This window comes from Lampetra planeri, chromosome 6 (assembly GCF_965212315.1).
Source record: "Lampetra planeri chromosome 6, kcLamPlan1.2.h2, whole genome shotgun sequence".
NCBI lineage: Eukaryota > Metazoa > Chordata > Hyperoartia > Petromyzontiformes > Petromyzontidae > Lampetra > Lampetra planeri.
The window spans coordinates 7,798,773-7,814,935 of record NC_136112.1 but is presented as its reverse complement, the minus strand read 5'-3'; the positions used below and the strand labels follow the sequence as shown (position 1 = coordinate 7,814,935).

Genomic DNA, 16,163 nt, shown 5'->3' with positions numbered 1-16,163 from the left:
AGCGCGTGTGCGTGATTGCGCGTTCGTGTCGCGCGCATTCTCAAGGGAGGAGGAGGACACGGGAGTGGGTGGTGGTCGTGGTCGTGGTGGCGACGGAGCGGCAGGGCAAACACGCCAGTAAAATAATGATCGGAAAACAAACGAGCCCAGGAGTGGAGGTGTCTCTCGCCATGTGTAAACAAACACGGCGATGGTGATAATAATCACGGCTCTTCGTGGGGGGCGCTGGGGGGCGGTGGGGGGGGGGGTCCCGGCGGGGTGCATGCGTCGTGGTGGTGGTGGGGGGGGGCACTATCCGTGAGGCCGCGCAGCAGATAGGAGCTGGCAAAGACCATTACTACGCTCTCCCGCTAAGACCAAGAACGCGTTGCGTTGTGCCACTTGCCACGCAGCCTTTCGCTGTTGTGCTCTATTAGGTTTTGCGGGGCGGGGTTCTGTTTTCGGGTTCTACCGCGCATGATGTCCGACGTTTCGCCCACGCGTGCTAAGAGCTTCTTCAGTTGGCATCAAATGGGGTACAACACGCGACACAACCTGCGACCACCGAAGAGAGCTATTTTTGCCGCCATGCATTCATCTGTGTACGAGTCAGACGTGAACAAAACAAAACACACTCAAAATTATAGACATCATATCGCGGGGCAAGGTACCGAAGTCAGTCTTCGGGAGTGCGCGTCGCTCAGAAGGGATGAGAGCAGATGGACGAGACTGGTAACGGAACGGCAGCCAAATGAGTTCACGCCCAATTAAGGAAGAACGCCCGTAGGAGCTGAGCGATGAGACCAACTCACGCGCACGAGCGAGATGGATTGTGTTGCATCGCCGCTAGAGCGTGAGTGATGATGTGTCGGTAGGGGGGGAGGAGGGGGTGGTGCTTTCATCCAGCAGTGGAACGATCAATGCCACTGCAGCTGCCGCCGCCGACGACGCTGCTGAATACGAGGGTGACCAGAATTAAACAACCGCACCGAGGTTCGGCATTCGCGTGCAGCGGCGCGAGCCAGGCAATTGCAGGACTGCGCCTTAATCTAAAAACGCCGACGATTTCTCATTAACGGAGCCTCCCTGTGCGCCCCGAGCACAACACGGAGCCCGGGAGTGTGTGCAGCCGGAGACGCAACCGCCCGCTTCTGCTGCTGCTGCTGCGCTCCGTGCCTGCGAGGCGGTGCGAGGCATCATCCCCAAGGATGAAAGCACCACCCGCACGTGGTTGTACACGGAGATCATTGCAGCGGACGCGGTGGTCATTAAAGGGTGTATTTTTTTTCCACTGCGCTGATTCCACCATCCCCCCCACCGCCCGCCAATCCGACTCTAAAGGAGCTCCTGGAGGGAGAAACGCGCTTGCTTGCAAGTTCTGCTTAATTGCTACCCCAGGGGTGTAGCAGCAGCAGCAGCGGCAGCGGCGGCACGGCCTATCACGCAGGAGTTAACGCCGAGCGACTGAAGGCGATGTGGTGGAATTTAGACGAACTCGCACTGCGAGAGTCTTGCGTCGAGAATAGCCTGCCGCGTGCGCCAGCCGACAACCCTTCTTGGTGCGCATTGTGCAGGAGGACGATGATTTCTCGCCGTCACTCACGCGTTGCGGCAGAGTGAGCGCCTCCAAACCGGACGGTTTTGCGAGTTGACACCCCCGCTCGGGAGTTGACTCAGCGGCCCAGCAGCAGATAAAAGTCAAACGCGATTGTCCCCATGGATACACTCGCCCCTGCCACAGGAACGTGTAATTTCCACCACTGGCTTGGGGCTGTAAACGGGAGATGAGCGCCACATCAAAGTTGTCCATCCCGAGCACGGTTGGATACGTGCGGTGTGACAGACGTTCAACATACATAAATAAATGCTCATTTGAGCAGGAAATCACTTTGACATCAATTGACCTTGTTACGCGTGAATAAACATTAAATATTTTAATTCGATCTGTATAAATCCCCGGGAGAATAAAGGTATCTTCATACAGTTCGCCATTGTTTGTATCAAAACTTTCCCACGGTATCAGTTTACACCTCCGATTAGCACGGTTGGATACATACGGTGCGAAAGAAGTGCAACACACATACATATTTTCACGATCCCGTAAAAGCACACGTCTTTATTCCCACTGTATCTGTTCACATGTTCATGCACAGAAAACAGATTTTTTTAGGCCTCTACACATATATCCACTGCTGGATGAATGTCTCCCCATACTGTTTTCAAGAGTTTTTTGTATTTGTCAACGTTTCTTTAGAGCTGTGAAAGTGAGAACCCCCTTGCTCATGTTCACAGTGCGCTTTGTACGACACTCACGCTTTGTACCCAACACTCAGGCGCTGTCCTGAACCAAATGACGCGCAACCATTGACTTGGGTGAGGGAAGTATTGAGATGACAGTGATGTCAACTCGTAACGAGGCGCCGCACATGGCATTCGCTCGCTCTCGAAGACGGAGAGCAACTCAGGGCCGCGATAAAACCACAGGAAAGCGAGGGAAAGATTCCCCCTCCAAGCTCTGTGGTCCTCTATTTATATATGAAGGTGTTATCGGCCATGCAATGAGGACATCGTCACACTGCGTGCGAGGGGGCAACACTCTATCCCGCACCGATGGAACATACGGGAGTCCACATTTCCTCGACGCCACACGGGAAAGGAGTTTCACAACATGTGTGACCCCCCCCCCCCTCCACAATGTTGGATTACAAGCCACGTGCAAAGCCACCACCGCCTGGATGTTTGGTAAAATGTTTGTGAATGGGTGTTTTTCTTCGTGTGGGAGGACACCCAGAGCACCTGCAGAAAACACCACCAAGCCACAAACGAGGGGGTGACACTCGGCACTGCCAGCTCTCGACCACTTCGCAGCCCCATGAACACAACACCGAGCAAGCCACGGCGGTGTCTACCCATATCGATGTTAACCAGGCTCCAAAATCCCTGCTTGTCTTACCAAATTGGGAGTATGAACGGTGATTTGGTGACAACGCATCGAAGCAGGAGTGCAGGTTTAGTCGAGGGGCACAACGCACCTCTGCAGGGACTGCTGTTGGTGGGTTTTTTTGCACAAACCACAAGCTTTTTTATTTTCATTAATTTTGATGTTTTACCTACGTGACTTTACCGAAAAAACCTAAGAATATGATTCCTTGCAGTCACGAAAGCTTCAAATCTAGAAATAAACCACAAGCTGTCTTCTTCTTGGTTCTTTCGGTAAAGCCACGTAGAAGGGACATAATAAAATAATAAAACATAATAAAATCATTCTCACGACGTTTCGGCCTTCTACGTGACTTTACCGAAAGAACCAAGAAGATGAATCCCTGCAGTCACGAAAGCTTTAAATCGAAATTCACAAGCTGTCTGCTTGTTTTCACGTTCTTGTGTGTAGTTTGAAACTCATTGTCTTTCTGACCAATACTATTTTTTTGTCGTTATGATGGCGTTTGTTTCATTATTTACAAAATGTATTAGTTTTTTTAATATATATAAACCGTTTTCGTACGAGTAGCTGCAATATCAAAAAGCAGCAAGGGTCTTCTTTAATGTCAGCTTTACGATAGCAATGCTCCCTGAAATGATAATACTATACATCTCATACTTTGAATGCTTAATTTAAAAAAATGTCCTGCTTCAAGGACACACGGAGCCTCATAAGGGTAGCGAATACATAATCGTGCACCTCTTCACTTTGATTCAAACTCAATTTTGATACTTATGTGAAATCAAACTTACTAATTTCCATAAAATAGCAGAAACACAATAATAATTACGTTTTGTTTATGTTGAGTATCAGTATTTGTCACATACGCGATGGAACGGGCTGGTTTCTCTGAACCGGGTTGTTCAATATTAATGGATGTTGTTGGTATATGCAACTGTGTTAGCAAGAACTCATCTCCTACGACTCCAAAGAATATCTGTCCTCCATTATTCTGTCTGCAGCAGCAGACAGGTAGATTGCTCTTCATTTTCCATTTTTCTCAGAAAATAACTCACGAACAAAATAAAATATTGTTTATTTTAATAGGCTCACTGAGCTATAAGGCTCTTTTGTCAGAAGCGACCTGGTCACAAATAATAACTCAACGAAGTTTTTTCAGTTTCATTTATTTGGTATAACCCTGTGAGCCATGCTGCTCTTGACTCGGGTGCAACAAAACAAGAACATGAACAAGAAACATGTTAAAGTGACTACACGCAACAGAAAAAGTCTTCCAGAAAAAAACACCGTATTTCAACGCTGTGTGCAAAAATCCCAGTGGGATGCAAGTCAAACAATAAGTGGCTTATCACGTGGAAAATTATCGTAGCCAGATACTCTAAGCCCATGTTTCTAAATGTGGCGAGAATACCCGGAGGACCCGGAAAAAAAATCCACGCGACCACGGGGAGAACATGCAAACTCCAAATATACAGCAGGCGTCAGCGTCAGGATCGAAACCACGACCTTCTGTAAACCAGGCGAGGTAGTCTACATCTTGTCACCACGGCACTCCGTCACGAGGAGAGAACTCGTTGCTCTGCAATGGAAAATAAGAGGCAGCTGTCCTTTTCATACTCTTATCATCATGTAACAAAATACCTAGATAATATATATTGTGAGGTTTCGTTTTTTTTTTTTTATAAATTCTCGAGGATAAAAAAAAATGTTCTGGTGAAATAATTACAAAAACAGAAGCAAAAATGTAAAATTTTCAGAAAATATTTAATGAACCGTGTCACTCTTCCGTATTCATTACTCCCACAGAAATCCCGTGTAGCCAGTTACCCAGCTAGTTTCGGTGGCAATGGCCCGCAGCCACGAACAACAGAGTTAGTGTTGGGGTGGAGAGGAGCCCAGGCAGCAGCCAGCCAGGAAATTCGAGGCATCGAATTTTTTTTTATATATAGTAGTATGATAAATGCCACAATGTGGACTTCACATGTTATGAATTCAACAGTAATTAAACGTTTTTCCTGTACAAAATCAAACAGTTTAACGAGGTTTTCAACATCTTATGTAGCTTAAATAATTATTCCATTTGTCATGCTATATATTTATTAAACATTTTTGTTGTTAGATTTTTTCACTGAATGACACGAAAAAATAGATATTTAATACGTGCGAGAAGCTTGTTGAGATTAAACACAATAAACAGTAATACATTACGACGTTGGAGTTTTCTGCCAAACTCATCTAGTGTGTCAGCGAAATATGTTTTTCTCTCTCAATCCATTGTATGACTTTGAAATAAGGCTCCCGTCATGCACCGGGATATTTTAAATGGTACAGGGGATAAGCAAAATCGCGTGACGTCATTTATGGACGGCCCCAAAGAGAAAAAATGTTTTAGTCCGATCTTAAAAGCACCGGTTGTCACGCCTGAGCGGACTTCGATTGTCAGAGAGCATTCCAGACCGACTTGGTGCTGCACATGTCCCACGCCGAGTGGATTTCACATGCCAAGCAGGCGGTGTCTCACAATCCGCTCAAATGTTATTCCGAAGCTCGTCACAGTGCAAGCAATCCCCAAGTATTTTACTTACAATCTCAACACATTCACCAGTCCCGTCGTCATGTTTTATGAACCAGTACCTTGAGGCAGGATTCTCTGCGTGACCCTGCACGAGGAATGTAAAGCCTGCATCTCAACAGTTATCACCGTTCACTTGTACCCAATCTTGAATAACTGTTCTTATCTACACAGTATATAGCACTGCTATTTAACTATCACAGTGCAAGCTTTGGCAAACCTTTTGAATAATGTGTATATCCAGTAGGCATGTGACTTTGCCGTGATTTGTAGCAAGACAGAACGTTTATTATACATTCATTGAATCGTGCTTGTGAGATATGAATATCCAATAGTTATGGACATTTCGATTTTAAGCTTTCGTGACTGCATGGATTCATCTTCTTGGTTCTTTCGGTAAAGTCACGTAGAAGGGAAGTAATAAAATAATACAAATAAAACATAATAAAACAATTCTCACGACGTTTCGGCTACAACGCAAGCAGCCGTCTTCAGGTGAAGAATGAGACACTGCCAAGCTAGGAGCTTATATATAAGCTGAGTTGGAGGTGGAAGAAGAAGAGAGCCTTAACAAAAGAATGTGCATATCAGGAGGAATTTAGCATATTCATGGGAAATGCGTAGGAGGTGGGCGGGGGGGTTTCAAAGTCATATTATGCCCATGCATTATGCAGGATCAGCAGCACCAAAGGGAGGGGGGGGGGGTAGCATTAACAAAGGCAGGGCATGTTAATAGTATGTAGAAGCAATGAAACATGTGAATGGGAAAACGGTGGCAGGAGATCCGCAGCGGAGCAAATAATGCATTCCCTGTGGAGAACACAAGATACACAGTTAATGCCAGTAAGTGGACTGCGGTCTGAAAGTCACCATAAACGTGAACAACAATCAGTTAAGATCCGAAGTGGTTTATTACGTCTTTCCAATGATTGCTGAGCCAGAATCCATCTTCTCGGTTGAAATTGTCTCTGTGTTTGTATATGTGGATCGCCTCATGAACGAATCTCTCATGGTAGCCAGATGGCTTGCAAAGAACCTCTGTCTTGGAGAAGTCAATGTCATGTGAACCCACTGAATTGTAACAGTGATCTGCCACGGCTGAGGTGTTTGTCCTACCGTGTTTCAGGTCAGCTTTATGTTCACGGATGCGGTCCGAGACATGTCGTTTGGTTTCTCCAATGTAACTGCTACCACAGAGGCAACTTAGTTTGTAGACGCCAGGGTACTGTATGTCTTCCGTCTGTAAAAGACGTGGTTCCAGACATACAGTACCCTGGCGTCTACAAACTAAGTTGCCTCTGTGGTAGCAGTTACATTGGAGAAACCAAACGACATGTCGCGGACCGCATCCGTGAACATAAAGCTGACCTGAAACACGGTAGGACAAACACATCAGCCGTGGCAGATCACTGTTACAATTCAGTGGGTTCACATGACATTGACTTCTCCAAGACAGAGGTTCTCTGCAAGCCATCTGGCTACCATGAGAGATTCGTTCATGAGGCGATCCACATATACAAACACAAGAGACAATTTCAACCGAGAAGATGGATTCTGGCTCAGCAATCATTGGAAGGACGTAATAAACCACTTCGGATCTTAACTGATTGTTGTTCACGTTTATGGTGACTTTCAGACCGCAGTCCACTCACTGGCATTAACTGTGTATCTTGTGTTCTCCACAGGGAATGCATTATTTGCTCCGCTGCGGATCTCCTGCCACCGTTTTCCCATTCACATGTTTCATTGCTTCTACATACTATTAACATGCCCTCCCTTTGTTAATGCTACCCCCCTCCCTTTGGTGCTGCTGATCCTGCATAATGCATGGGCATAATATGACTTTGAAACCCCCCCGCCCACCTCCTACGCATTTCCCATGAATATGCTAAATTCCTCTTGATATGCACATTCTTTTGTTAAGGCTCTCTTCTTCTTCCACCTCCAACTCAGCTTATATATAAGCTCCTAGCTTGGCAGTGTCTCATTCTTCACCTGAAGACGGCTGCTTGCGTTGTAGCTGAAACGTCGTGAGAATTGTTTTATTATGTTTTATTTTTATTTTTATTATTTTATTAATTTCCTTCTACGTGACTTTACCGAAAGAACCAAGAAGATGAGTTATGGACATGTTGTGATAATTGTTAAAATTGGCCTAATGGCTCAAACAAAAAATAAAAATGTGCGATCAAGCAAACATACAAACAACGGTATGAAAACGAGACACAAAATAAATCGATATTTTAATGTAATAACAATCCTGAATAATATTTTTTATATATATACACAGATCTTTATGAACATGTATTACCTGGATAAACCCAGGGTATCAAGTGACACGGACACTGAGTGCTGGGTGGATCACGCAGCCATGCACAATCGTGCATGCGTCGTTGAGTCTGGCGCCCGATTTACTTTGCTGTTGAACCTTTAACAACACAGAATCCTTGCAGGGCATGCATAGGTAGTGGGTGAACACAGTTTTTGGTGGCACTGAAATCGTGAATTTTATAAAGGAAATCTGATCTAAGCATATTACGTAATAACTTTTAAATTTCGATTTAAAGCTTTCGTGACTGCAGGGATTCATCTTCTTGGTTCTTTCGGTAAAGTCACGTAGAAGGGAAGTAATAAAATAATAAAAATAAAACATAATAAAATAATTCTCACGACGTTTCGGCCACAACGCAAGCAGCCGTTCACCTGAGGACGGCTGCTTGCGTTGTGGCCGAAACGTCGTGAGAATTATTTTATTATGTTTTATTTGTATTATTTTATTACTTCCCTTCTACGTGACTTTACCGAAAGAACCAAGAAGGGGTAATAACTTTGTTTTTACATATATTGATGGTAATAAACGTCGCCACTGGCAGAGCAGGTGGTAGACTGCCACGTGTCCCCAAGGGCACGGGAGTTACCAGCGGTACCAGCCTGGCGCGTGCTGCTGCTTCTGGTGATGTGTGGTGACCTTGCACCCCCCTCGTTTCTGGACGTCAATTAGAGGCGGATCTAGCAACCTCTCAGGGGTGTTGACATTTTCAGGTTTTTAATTAGGGCCGTACATTGGACAAAACAAACGTTCCATGTCTTTTCCATGGTAAATATCCATACAATTCCAATGTTCTGGGAAGAGGGGAGTTGGACAATGGCTCCATCGCCACCCACGACCACCCCCCACCTCCCCCCTTGGATTTCCCCCCCCCCACCTCGACATCATTGTCTAGGCCAGGGGTCAGCAACCTGCGGTTGCGGAGCCGCATGCGGCTCTTTAAGGACTTCTTCGTGACGTTCATCATGAAGGACCGTCTCGTAATTCACGTGCATTGCGGCTCTTGAGTTTTTTAAAACCGAATGAAAAAACAAAAATGCTCTTCTCGTTATTTTACGGTAGTTTTTTTGAGTCGTTCCCCCACACCTCCGATTTTCATGGTTAGCTACATACGGCGCGAAAGAAGTTCAATTTACACACATTTTGGTTGCCGACTCCTGGGATAAACAAATTTTAATTGGACGGATTCACCTTGCGCCACGCTGTCGAATCCGGCTTGGAGAAGTTTTACTGCATTAGCTGCATATCACCTGCACGGGAACTGATTAGTTACAATTTATTTCAATCATATGCACATCAGTTCTCATGTACCATTTAAGCAGACTGAACGAACACGATTGTATAAATGATTCAACTACTTAAACCAGGACAAATTTTAAATAATATGGTAAAACGAGATAAGAAAAACGATAAATTCATGACAATTCATTCATTGCTGGGGGTTGTAAATCATTGCCAGCCTGATACGATACCTATTCACTGGGCTCTCTAGTCTCCCACTACACAAACCCACACTGGCCAGAACGGTGAAGTATGGTCAATGAATCTCAATCAATTATCGAAATCGCTTGGAGAGGCCGTCATCGGCAGCAGATTGACAAAGGACTGCACATTGCAAGTCTGCGGTGCGTGCAGTGATGTTCGTTTTCCCGAGGTTTCCATCAGTACGTGGGACACTGAGAAGCATTCTGAAGCAGGCACGTGCAGCTGTGCACAGTTGCGTCGCATGCGGGTGTGCGGGCAGTGTAGCTGCACCAGGGGACCCATGGGCTTCGAAAATGGAGAGGCAAATCTGGACAGAGGGCTCCATCTCGTCCCTGGCACCGGGGACTCGTGCCAACCACGCCACCGCTGCTCACCGTGAGCATATTTGGTACAATGCTGGCGCGAATCTCACTCGAATTATGTCACGCATCCAATTTGGAGATTTATATTTAGTGCAATCATGCAGCAGTGGCCGCACCAAACCCATGAAAAAAATAGTTTGTTCAGGTGCCCCTTCAATGCATCGAAAATCCCCACAGAGTCTCACAATTACCTGCAGAGTCCCGACTGTTTACCTTCGCAAGCCGCTAGGGCTGAATTTAGAGCACGCCGCTCATATAACAGGGAATGGTGTTTCCCTCCAATGGATGGACAGTGTTATTTTAAGCAGCTCTCGCCTGAATTTTAAAACCTATTTAATAACATTGATCGAAACGAGTTGAAACCACTTCGTGGGACATTGAGTTGGCACGCGTTGTTCTAACCTCGGACACGGCTGCAGTAAGCACGATGGCTGTTCCACTTTCCAGCCTGGCAGAGACGCCAGGCGAATGGATCTTACTGGCGTTTCACATTCTTCTCTCGGCGGCCATCGGCATCGGGAACGTCGTTCTAGTTTTGGCAATCGTCAGCTCCAAGAAGCTACTGAGAAGGAACAACTTCCTCTACACGCTGAGCATTACGCTCAGCGACTTGATCGTCGGCCTGGGCTGGTGCTACAACGGGACCTTCATGGTGATCGAGAGCATCCAGGGGGGTTACGACCCCTCCGGACTATTCCCAATGTTCCACGGCATCTCGCTGCTGACCCTCATGGCGGCCATGGTGGACAGGTATTACGCCGTGCAGTACCCGTTCGACTACACGAAAAACATGACTCGGACCAAAGTGATCTGCATCATCCTCTCCATGTGGTTTCTGTCGATCGTCACCAACGTGATCAAAACCGAGATCCCTCGCACCTCCGTGGAGATATTCCACGCCTACTGCTCGCTGCTCGGGAACTTGATCCTCATCGCGATCATGGGCCCACTCAACCTTCGCCTCTACTACATCACCAAACGGCAGCTGGGCAAAGAGCCGGCCACGGAGGGCGAGTCCAAGAAGCGCTCGGCCCAGCTGATCATCGCCACGTCCGTGATGTTCCTGGCGCTGTGGACACCGAGCATCATCCACTGCGGCACGTGCAGCTACTTTAAGATATGCTACAATGCGAGCCACAATGCCATCCACCCGTTCTTTATCCTCCGGGTCATGAACACGCTCACCACCCCCGTCGTGTTCCTGTGCGGGAGCCCCATGACGAGGGCATCTCTGAGAGATGTTTGGAGAAAGCTGTGCTGCAAGAGGTGAGCGTTGTCCACCTTCCCCCCCCCCCCTCCCTCTCTGTGTACGCGTGCATGCAGGGGCCCTTTTGCAAATATACTGCTGGACGAGGGTTTCCGACCGCGCCGTGTGGAGGGTTAAATTTGACGAACGGACATTGCCACGCCGGTCAGTGTGGGTTGGTGGAGGAAAAAAAACAAGCATAACACCTGTTGTGCACGAGCATTAGCAAGGTTTGACCCTGCTCAGCTTTGACTAGATTGGGCACCTCCTGGGTGATTTGGTCATAGGTTGTGGAACGTACAGGAATTAAGATTACCATTCTTGATTGAATTGTCTTGTGCATGATACGATACAGAAATTGACATTTTAGCAAGTTATACATAATATCACGAACAGTCCATGTGATCACTTGAGATCGTAAGTTATGTTTCTATTTCAGTAATTGTCGATGCTCTGTGTTGTTGTTGTTTTTTTCATTATCATCTAGCAACAAGGTGGAGTCGGAGTTTAAAACGACTGCTTCATACATTGAAACGAAATGAGCATGCGGCAGCATCCCTGCAATAATCACCAACCCATGTCAGTTTCCGTGGCTAAAGATGTTCACGTAACGTCCATACATTAATGTTGCCACGAGCACTAACATTTCGCTATTCTGTCCTATCGTAATGCAATGTACGATAATAATTGCTTACAATAATGAAGGCAACATTTTACTGTGCTTTGTTAACGCGCTGCTGGATGAAGGCCTCCCCAAACTGTGTCAGTCGTGCGGATTGTTTGACCATACTCAGCCGGACTGGAGGGCCCAGGATTGGTTCAGGTATCACTCGCCACGATATCACTCACAGCCGGTGCTAAACGTGGCCAGGAATCGAACGCAGGTCACTGAGTTCCTACTGCAGTGTGCTGACCACTGTGCCACCACTCCACCCCCCCTCAAATATACCAGACATTGTGCAAAATGTCACTGATAACATCATCAAACTGCAAATGTTGGCTTTGTGTCTTGTTGTGTACATTTATTGGAGCAAAACTAAATATCGTAATCTCAATATGTGTAAACTGAGTTCCCAGTGTTCTATTCTTGCACACTTTTATTTTCACGTTCGGTACATTCCCCATGACGATCATTGTATTCAAGAGAGGCAACTGAATATAATATTAACCCATTGCAAGTTCACATTTTTGGGAAATAATTCTAAAGAAAGTTGATAGAGAAGAAGATGACAGATATGTAAATGTGTCCACACAAATAAATACATTTCTCTCTAAATGGTGATTATGTATATTGCTCCCTGCTTAAGTGTGTTAACTCGACAAAATAAAAAAACATTGAATAAATCGTGTTCTGGGTCAAGGGAGACTGTGGTACCATCAGGTGAAAAAAAAAGTGTGTGATGTTTTCATGTTTTGTTGAACTAAAATAATGTACTGCGCATTAGTAATTGCAAAGGTAAAGGCACAGACCCTGCAAGTGCCTGCATGTGCCACTGCTGGCACAAGGGCATCCACTAGAGGCCGCTATAGAGAGCCCCTCTGGAGGGTATGTGGCCTACTCTCCAACTCTGGCCAGACTTCTTGAATTCGGTGGGGAGTACCCACACTACTTTTGGTAATTTAGTGTAAATGCATTTAGAGTTTGAATGAATAAAAACTCTTAAAATGTAACGAGAATCTTACGGAGATCGTGAGTATTCTACACTATGGGAACCTCATTTGCCAGTAAAAATATGATCATTGGTTTTTACCCTTCTATCTGGCAACAAAACTGACACCTTTTTACAAGGAGTTATGTTTGCATAGACCGCAATACCTGCAGTCATAATACAAACAAAAGAATATAACTCTGATAATGTGCACTGTCCTTGAAGTTGATTGGTCCACACCCGAGACAGCTCGGGTGTGGATTATGACTGCAGGTATTGCGGTCTATGCAAACATGACTCCTTGTAAAAAGATGTCAGTTTTGTTGCCAGATAGAACGGTAAAAAAACAATTATCGTGAGTATTGTTTGCATTTAGTGTATACTACTGATGCATATGTAATATCATTTACATGTTGAAATATTGGATTTGTTTTATTTGAGTCTTGCATTACTCGGCAGCTGCTGCATGTCTGGTATTTTTTTCCAGAACGACGCCACTAAGAAACGTAAATATCCGGCTTAACAAGATGAAAATTACACGGTCATGAGTGTTTTACAATCATCAGTGCAAAAAAACAACAAACTCACGATTACTCAATCACTTGAAAAAAACGAATAACACACAAACAATTATTACACAACCGTGAATTAAAAAAGAAATGACACGCACAATTGCTCTGCAACGAGTACCAAAAACCCCCCCCCCAACAATTACCATTATCACGAAAATCGTACGCACAACGAATGACGGCGTCGCGATAGTTACACGACCTTCAGTGTGGCGAGTGACAACACTCGATTACTCCTGCAATTATCAGCGCGAACATATTGGCCGCGGTGGTGACAACCACTGGGGATTTACACGAGCCGGCGTTGAGCTCATCACCGCCGAGCAGAGGCGGAGAGAGAGAGAGGGAGAGAGAGAAAATGATCTCGGATACTTTACGTGGCACACTCGACTGAATTTACAAAAGCCACGTTGCCATCGGAACAGACGAGTGTTGGGCTATAGACATCAAGGCTCGGCTGTACAAAGGTTAACCTCCCAGGGGCTCATCTTCTTGGTTCTTTCGGTAAAGTCACGTGACTTTACCGAAAGAACCAAGAAGATGAATCCCTGCAGTCACGAAAGCTTTAAATCGAAATTTAACTCACAGGAGATGTACAATGGTGTGGACATGCATCCCAGGGCGTGCTCTGGACCACCGTTGACTGGTGCCACTCTTTGGCGCGGAGCAATCGCGTCTGGCAGCAGCGTGTGGCAGTGAGCACTCTACCTGGAATCAAGAGACGAATGTAAAATCTGTAGTCGTACACCTCGCCCTTCCCCCCTCCCTTTGTCCATACGATGCCGAATGAGGGCCTTCCCGCGTCAGGCATGGTCTTGGACGTTATTTGACCATACTTCACCACGCTGGCCAACGCGAATTGGTGAAGGCAGGGAGCACTGAAGTTCAGCAGCAGTTGTCGCCAACCTGCAGTGACCAGCATGTTGGAATATGGTAAAATCACCCCCGAGGCAATGCATGGCATGTGGAGGCCCTCATCCAGCTGTGGACTGATGTCTGTAAACTATTATTATTACGGAGTGCTTCTATGAATCTGAACTTTGAAAGTATTTAGTCGGTGTACAATCAATACCTGCTAGGACATGGTTCAGAAACATTTTTTATTGACAAAACATGACACTGGGAGACAGAATGAGGAACGCATGGATTGGAGAGCATACACAGTTTTTAACGACATCATTGATACTGCTAAGAGAAGTAAGTGGGCTTGTTGCACGTGGCACATCGCAATAAGGGTTGACGGCCGACGGCTAAGAAGTGGCTGCCATGGAATGGAACGTATCTGACAATTCACGTCCACGGAGGAGATGGAGCGATGAAATCGGCTCGTGTGCAGGTGCTGGGCGGCTTGTTATATAGCGGTGGTTCGAGTCCCGCTCACGGCCAACACCCAGTGACGATTATCTGAACCAGTCCTGGGCCTCCTCTAGGTCGACTCGGCCTCAAATGAGTACCTGGGTGCGGTGTGTAAACATCGCCACTGGGGAGACAAAGGCGGTCGGGCGTGGTGCTGGTCACCCGCTCCCTCGTGTACCGTTCCGGCCTTCATAGGTGCTACTTGCTAACAGCACTTGCCCCTACAGTCTGCTAAGGCTACACGGGGGATCTTTGTTCTACCGCAGAACCGTGAGGTTGAGGAAAGCACCGAGAGCCCCACCAAGGCCGACGTTAATTTCCTGCTAAAATTAAATCCGGCACACACCTGTGTATTTGCATTTTTCTACCGTGAGACCGCCTGCATGCAAAAGGGAAAGTGCCAATTATACAGGTAGGCTCTCTGCAGCGATGAAAAAAAAAACCCGCTTCAACTCAGAGGGACACCGGTGGTGGCTATGGCACGAGAATAATTCGCGAATATCAAGCAAGCAAGCGGTCATTAAAATAAGTCGCCCGAGCACACGAGAGTGGATGTGAAGTCCAACAGAGGGTTATCTCCACCAGAGGGAGTGCATGTTTGCGTATAAAAATACACACATCTCCACGAGTGGGAGTGGTGTGTCACGCCCAGGCATCAAGCTTATTTTATCACAATGCTCGCACCGAGTCAGGCACTTGTGTTTCGTGGCGGGAGTCACGACGCTTTCCTTGCTGCACGTAATTTCATCTCACGACGGAGAGCCCCGCGATCCTGCCGTGGCGTGCAATGGTGATCACACTGGACCTGCAACCCAGAGGTCGCCGGTTCAGTCTCTCGGCGTGGCAGTTTGAAAAATGGTGGATGCTTATTTTAAACAACAACAACAACAACGATCCCCTCGATCCCACCCAGAAGTATAAATGGGTACACCACAGTTTGGCCGAGTGTGGGGTAAGGCAAAATGTGAGTGCTCCCACCTCTGCAAAGATGGCTGGGAAGCGTGGAAGAGTAGGCCAAAGTCCCTCTAGTGCTCCCTCTTGTGTCGGTCAAAGGGTTATTTGACCGCGGTTCACCACACTGGGCAATGCGGGTTGGTGAACGGGGTGCCGAGACATGGTTCAGACATCACTCCCCACGGATGGGATGATATAGTCTTGACCAGGAATTGAACCAAAGTCGCCAAATGTAAAGCAATACCTCCATTAAAATAAAACAGATTTGCACTAACCTTATGGTATAAAGTCAATGACTAAAAACTGACTGGAAAGGTATATTTATATGAAGCGATCAGCAACGGGATCTCTTTAGTGCCTTAGCTGCATGTTCCACAGAAACACGCACACACAGGTCAGAAGCAGCACTTGTTTCGTGGACAACAGAATATGAAAGCGTTTCTTCTCCAAGCACTGCCTCGCCTCAAAGAGGAACAAGCGAACACACCAACTCTAGATTTGAAGCTTTCGTGACTGCAAGGATTCATACTCTTTGTTTTTTCGGTGAAGTCACGTAGGTAAAAAATAAAGTAAAATAAATGAAAACAACGCCGTGATTTAATTTAGTTGTTTTCATTTATTTAATTTTATTTTTTACCTACGTGACTTTACCGAAAAAACCAAAGAGTAAGCGAACACATCATTGTGATTTAGGAGAGTGTTGGTCAATAATCTGCGA

General features: G+C 46.3%; 1 protein-coding gene across 1 annotated transcript; it reads left to right on the top strand.

The window, feature by feature from the left end:
- The first annotated feature begins 10,098 nt into the window (after window positions 1-10,098).
- On the top strand, window positions 10,099-10,941 carry LOC144719655 (rhodopsin, GQ-coupled-like). Its single transcript, XM_078595793.1, has one exon. It carries the CDS (start codon window positions 10,099-10,101, stop codon window positions 10,939-10,941), a length of 843 nt encoding a protein of 280 aa, XP_078451919.1.
- Window positions 10,942-16,163: the final 5,222 nt, after the last annotated feature.

Coding starts and splice junctions, on each gene's coding strand:
- LOC144719655 (XM_078595793.1), top strand. CDS start 10,099: ATGGCTGTTCCACTTTCCAGCCTGGCAGAGACGCCAGGCGAATGGATC.